General features: G+C 42.4%; 1 protein-coding gene across 3 annotated transcripts in view; it reads right to left on the bottom strand.

Moving 5' to 3' along the window:
• Positions 1-1,068: 1,068 nt before the first annotated feature.
• Positions 1,069-6,833, bottom strand: part of KALRN (kalirin RhoGEF kinase) — a gene marked incomplete at both ends in the record, with an annotated part of 640,695 nt that continues 634,930 nt past the window's right edge. For all 3 annotated transcript variants that reach the window (XM_079705108.1, XM_079705113.1, XM_079705111.1), the window contains 3 exons: positions 1,069-1,614; positions 2,172-2,310; positions 5,983-6,183. In XM_079705108.1, the coding sequence (XP_079561234.1) occupies positions 1,069-1,614; positions 2,172-2,310; positions 5,983-6,183 (886 nt within the window). The remainder of the gene's footprint in view (positions 1,615-2,171; positions 2,311-5,982; positions 6,184-6,833) is intronic.

The raw sequence follows: 6,833 nt of genomic DNA, 5'->3' as shown, positions 1-6,833 counted from the left end.
GTAAGCACCCCTTCACTTCCATAAGGGGTTAGAAATAAAGCAGGCCAGCTTTCGGAGGACTGCATTCTGCAGCGGCAGAAGACATCAGAAAGCTTGTTATGTTGTTCGCAGGAACTGTAGGAAAGGTTTCTGTTTGCACTTTTGTATGAACCTGTTTTATTTGTTACCTATTTTAAACCAAGTGTAGACATAAAAAATAGCCCCACACCTCTTACTGTATTTGGACCTATTTCCCGGCAGGCTTTCCTGCCAGATGAACTCTGAGCTGCCAGTGAATCTGGGGATAGCATTTCATAAACAGAACCTAGGTTAGTCAAATACCTGTGACTGAGAGAAAAATCTTCTCATTCACAGATTGCGAAAGGGTAACATTGCTTTCTCTTAATGCACAGGTTCTGGTAAAAGAGTTCTATACAAGATTTATAAAATGCTCTAAAAAACCTGTCATCTAATTGTGCTTAGTCAAAACAATGTAATGCTTCAGTAAATAAGTCACTGTCTTAACTGGAGTACTCAAAGTTACTTATGATTGATTTCATATATATCTCTATATTATAAAACTCTGAAAGCTGAATGCGATATATTTTATTGTGTGTGTACATGTATCCTATTAAGAAACTATATCTAAGTAATCTAATCAAGTATAGTTGACATACATGACATCTCTGTTAAATAGAACTTTTTGCTTAAAATTTCAGCAAAGGCGGAAATGTTTTATACTCACTTCAGTGAGCTGAAGTTTTGCCCAGTTAACCACTCATTTTGGAACACGCAATTAAAATTTCATAACAGCTGCTATTCTTCTTATCTTTGCCTCTCTTTTGAATACTTTCCATGACTCTTTGCATCTGTATCTCTTCTGGATGACCTTCTGAAAAGTCCCTGGATTTAGGGTGATTTTACTGCTGCTCAGACCCTGAAAAACCACTGAAGAGGTTTAAGAGGTACGTCTCTCAATCCAGAAAACCGTGTGGAGTGAAATAATGAACAGAATTATTTACAGACACATTCAGTCTTGCTTTGGTTCACACTGCACTTCCATGTGAAACCTCGAGGGCTGGGAGATGGCTACGTCCCTTGGTTTACCCGGTTGACAATGTAGCTCTTGACGTTGGGAATAGGCCGAACATCATTCTGGTGCTTGCGGCGCTCTATGAAGCATGCCAGGCGGGAGGTGTCCAGGGGGATTTTGGAGTAGCTGCCATTGTGGGGCTGCAGCCATGGATGCTGCAGGCAGGTGGCTGCCGTGGGCCGCCTCCGAAAGTCTTCCTGTAGGATCACATTGATGAAATCTCTGGCAGCATTGCTCACGCCACAGAAGTACTCATGGGGGAAGCTGAAATCCACCCTGCATACGTTGATACATGTCTCCTCCTTACTCTCATCCAAGAAGGGGGAGACCCCGCTCAACATGACATATGTCAAAACCCCGATGCTCCAGATATCAGTGCCCAGGGACACAGGGATGCCTTGGATCACTTCTGGGGCAGCAAACTCAGGGTTCCCAAGCAGGTGGTGGATGTGGAAGTGACCTGAGATCTGGACAGCATCCTCTAAGTCAATGAGCTTCACTCGAGGCACTGGAATCCGAAGGTCAATGAGCAGGTTTTCAGGCTGCGGAGATCCAAGGAGGCAGGGATAAGAGAAGGCAAGTTCAGCTCTCTGTTTTGACTACCAGTGGGACTCCATCCATTCAGACATGGTTCTGCCATTCTTTGATAAAGCCTGTAGTGTATGGGACATTCCCTATGTTCAAACTGAACTAAACTCTGAGGTTAAATGGTACTTTATGGAAGTTGTTTGACATTGGAAATCATGTCTTCTTATCTAGCCCTTACTTCTGCACTAAATCAAGAAAAGAATAAATTATTTATTTTGAAGAACAGGGGCTTCTTTTTGAAAATGATGGTGACATTTAGTGGATTCCTTCTATAACGTTAGACAAAGTGGTTAAAGCCTCCCTACCTTCTCTAACCCCAGGTGTCATGTGACTCTGGAGTGTTCTCACTAATTCACGAATAACACACTTAAATTGTGACAACCCATTTTGTGTTTAATATTCATAGGGATTCTAATGTAAGTAAATAAAATGAGAATTTACCTCCCTCAAGGGTAATGACTGGCAGGTTAGACTTAACCATTTCCCTGCTAGGGTTGCTACTTCTTATTACCTTTATGTCCAAATGTGCAACCCTGCAGTTGTGAAGGTACTGCAGGGCTTCCATGATGTCTCGTATGTAGAAAGCTACTTTTTCTTCCATCAGCTCATCATGATTCATAAGGTAGTCTAAGAGTCGGCCGTCATCCATCCTGAAAATAGGGAGGAAAAGGCAAAGGAAATATGTTTATAAAGAAAACAGAAAAATAACACACACAAAAATCTGTAAGTTTGCTAACATTTCTCCTACTCCCTATTATAAATGAAGATCAATGTTGCAACACATGCATATTTTAGTTAGAGCCCAAAGTTAGTACAATGTTCAGAACTTATATTAAAAAGATAGATAGATAGATAGATAGGTAGATGCATGCATGCTTCAGGGAAGAAATCTGTATAACCTTAAGACATATTATGTTTCATTAACTTTTGAAACTGCTCACAAGGAAAAAGGTCTGACACCCCTTTAAGAGAGGTTAGATTGCAAAATAGAGAAAGGAGGGAGAGAGAGATCTTGCAATTGTCTGAATAAGTGGAATCTGGTGGCTTCAAGGAACCTCATATGTCTTGCAAATAGCTTTTACTTGTCAATTTTTAGTTGGGGAAAAATAGAAACTAGGCATAGTTTGATCTTGGCATTCTTGACCCCCCTTTTGAATCCCAGCCCTCTTGGGCAACTTTCCAATCTTAAAAACTATATCTGAAAGCCTGGTACAAGGGGCCAGCCAGACCTGGATTCAAATCCTGGTTCTGCCACTAACAGGTTGGCAGCTTGGAACGAGTCATTTAAACTCTCTGTATTTTGGTTTCTTCATCTTTAAAATAAGAGTAACAACAACAACAATAATAATACCTATTTCATTATGAGGATTGTCCAAGGATGAAGTGAGACCATGAGGCATTTAAGCATAATTGGTAGCAATAGTAAGTGTGCAATAAATGGCAACTATCTTCAGGTGCTCTGGGTCCTCTTTAGCAGGGAGTGACCAGATGTCAGGCAGCTGGTCTCTAATATGCATTGGGCCATTAAGGCCCATCCCCAGGAAAGGCCCAGACAGAGGAGCCTGAGCCAGAGTCAGAAACTACTTTTGAACACAGCTGACATCCCCCTGCCAAGTTTCCATTCTCTTCTCTAGCTTGCTCCCTCCCACAAACTTGTTCTCTTCTCCTGCTTTCCTTGACAGGATCAAAGGCTAGGTCCCATAAAGGCCTCCTTTGCCTTCCTCTGACCCTTCCAGGGTGGGATGGGGTGGTGAGCATGGAGTGGAGTAGGACTGGGCTTGTTAGATGCAGCCCCCTGAACTTCTTAGAGTGTTTTAGGGAGAAGTTAACAGTAGCTCTACTCTGAGACCAGAAAGTCTCAGCCACCAAGTTCATCCTTAGAGCTCTTATATAATGCAGATGCCCAGGTCCCTCCCTAGACTAGGGAATCAGAACCTCAGTTGCCTGGTAGAGAAAAGCCCTACCAGCAATTTAGATGGCCACCAAAGGGGTACCCACAGTCATGGCATAAGCAGGGTTTAGCTCAGGTACTGCTTCTCCACAAATCTTCCCTGAACCTCAAGTCCAGCCAAGCCCCTCTCTATGTTCTCACACAACCCTCTCCAAAATATGCATTTACCAGGCTATGCCGAAATCATTCATTTACCTATGGACTTTCTCATTAGACTTCTAACTCCTCAAGGGCAAGAAATATAACATTTCATCTTTGTTCCTGCCACCCAGGCCCAGGTCTACACAGTGGGTGGCACATAGTGAGTGCTCAGTAAATGTTTGATAAACTAGTTCAATGCAATATTCCCCTCAGTTAATCCCTGCAACATCTCTGAGAAGCGGAAACATCTTCAGAATTCACAGATGAAGACCCTGAGGCCCAGGAAACTAAGTACACTGCCCCAAATCACAGAGCTGGAATTAGAGCCCAGGTTCTCCATGCCAAGAACAGCTTCTTTCCATTACTCTGTGGCAGCCTGGTAGCCAACACCTTCCCTCAGAATGGTAATTGACAAGTCTGAAGAGGCAAAGGTTCTGGTCTGCTGTACCACCTTGGTTGGTACACAAGTGACAATACCTTTTATTGGAACTCAAGTACAACATGTTGTCACTTGTAAACAAACATAGTTCACTGTCAATAGAATGTACCTTTTGAGTTAGGAAGCTCTTAACAAACAGGTTAGGCTCTGAAAGGCTGTTTGTAAATGTATTTATGAAATCCAAAGTGACAATCTTAACTATACACCAATAAAAATTAAAAAAAAAAGAACTGGACTAAATAGTAAAGCATGAGGTCAGAATAAGTGGTTAATGTGCATATAAATTAAACTTATTTTTATCAATTGAAAAAAAAGAAAAAGTGACAACTTACCAGCTACTACACAGCTATAGAAAGTTAAGTATCACAAAAGGATTACAATTACTAACAGTGGTGGTTTTGTCTCCTCTTGTTTCTTTTCAACCAGTTAAAAAATGTAGCCTAAGATGTTTGCATTTTGGCTTTTTTTTTTTTTTTTTTTTTGTGGTACGCGGGCCTCTCACTGCTGTGGCCTCTCCCGTTGGGGAGCACAGGCTCCGGACGCACAGGCTCAGCGGCCATGGCTCACCGGCCCAGCCGCCTCACGGCATGTGGGATCTTCCCGGAGCGGGTCAAACCCGTGTCCCCTGCATCAGCAGGCGGACTCTCAACCACTGCGCCACCAGGGAAGCCCCTCTTTTTTTCATCATGAATAAATTTACAGAAAGTTACTGCTTTGAACCCCCCCCCCACACACACACCTAGACTAACAAGCACACAAGAGGAAGACTAAAATGACAGTTGAGAGGTGTAAACGGAGGTGCTTCTCTACGGAATGTAGGTTCATGTGGAGCCAGACACAGCACTGGTCTTCGGTGTAAATGTCTATCTCCTCTCCAGGCGCAGGGCCTCATCAGCATCAATCAGACAACATTTCTATGAGGGCTGCATACTTCTGAAAAGATTGTTCTCTTTAGCCTCTGTAAGATCTCCCTAAACAACAGAGCATGATCTCTGTTCTTAGCTTGGGGAAGAAGTGGGAAGGATGTGACCTTATTGGTCTATTCTGGGGCCCAGGATGTAGCCCCAAGTATATGGCTGCCTGAGTCCCTAGAAAATCTGGAATGAGTGGAAGGTTTTGAGGGTAAGATTCTACCCTTAAAGGAATTTCTTGGGTGGTAGATTGGGGATGCTATGGCAGTGGATAGATGCACAAACCCCTCTCTTTCATTTCAACTCCACCCCTGTCAATAAGCCCATTGTCAATAAGCTTTTCCTAAACTCCTGCCCAGCCCAAGAGTCCATAAGAGAAAGAAGATGAAAACTGGAGTGAGAGAGATGCGGGTTCAAGTCCCAGCTTCTTCATTTCCTAGTTTTAAGGAACTACTTTTTTTTTTTTTTTTTGCGGTACACGGGCCTCTCACTGTTGTGGCCTCTCCCGTTGCGGAGCACAGGCTCCGGACGCGCAGGCTCAGCGGCCATGGCTCACGGGCCCAGCCGCTCTGCGGCATGTGGGATCTTCCCAGACTGGGGCACAAACCTGCGTCCCCTGCATCGGCAGGGGACTCTCAACCACTGCGCCACCAGGGAAGCCCTAAGGAGCTACTTTTAATGATCTTCCTTATCCTTGATTTTCTGATCTATAAAATGGGAATAACATTTTTATACAGTGGAGGGGAGAGTGCATGTTACATACAACACTCTGTAAACTAGAAGACATTGTATGAAATTTAACTGCCATTTCCATTAATTCTGGGCAAGAAATAACCCAAATAGCTGGGGACCACCTTCGAGAGATGACGCCTATACTTACAGTTCCAAAATCAGGATGTAGGAAGTGGGGGACTCATAGGTGTCATGGAGAGTGATGTATTGGGGATGCTGCAGGTGCTGAAGAAGGGCAGCCTCGTGGGCAGCCTGCTCTTTTTTCTTCAGTTTTTTGCTAACAAATTTCACAGCGACATCTTTGCGAGTAGCTTTGTGAATGCACTTCTTTACTATGGAGAACCGGCCTCTGGAAAACAAAAGGAAGAAAGTATTTTGCCAAGATTCCTCAATCAACTAGGTACCATTTTATTGAAGGATATGAGAAGTTTTATCTGAAGTGGTTAGACAGTAACATTTTATTAGGAATCTACTTTTCTGTACTTTTAATTATAATGTTATCATTCAGAAAAGCCATCTTTCCTTTCTTAGCATTTTAGGGTTCTTTGAGATGCAAAAAACTAAATAATATTTTTAGCCAATATATTTTTCTGTCATTTTGAACATCAACCACAGGTTCAGTTTTCTTTTCTGAACAGAATATATTTCTATAAAATATAACAGTGACAATGTTAAAGAAGGAAGAATTCTGCTTTATGGTAATTTCAAAACGTTTTCTAAAGAGGCAATTTTTTCATTTTATTTTATATTTATGATCCTTCTGTTACAGAAAATTTCCAATATACACAAAAGTAGAGAGAATAGTAGAACAGATCTTCTGTGTACCCAGCAGCCAGCTTCAACAATGATCAACATTTTGCCAATCTTTCATCTATTCTTTTCCCACCTCCTGCCCTTTTTTTTCCTGGAGTGTTTTTTTTGTTTGTTTTTTGTTTGTTTGTTTTGTTTTTTTTTGCAGTATGCGGGCCTCTCACTGCTGTGGCCTCTCCCTTTGCGGAG

Source organism: Hyperoodon ampullatus (genome assembly GCF_949752795.1).
Source record: "Hyperoodon ampullatus genome assembly, chromosome: 5".
NCBI lineage: Eukaryota > Metazoa > Chordata > Mammalia > Artiodactyla > Ziphiidae > Hyperoodon > Hyperoodon ampullatus.
The sequence above is the reverse complement of the archived record's forward strand: the minus strand, read 5'-3'. Positions and strand labels throughout refer to the sequence as shown.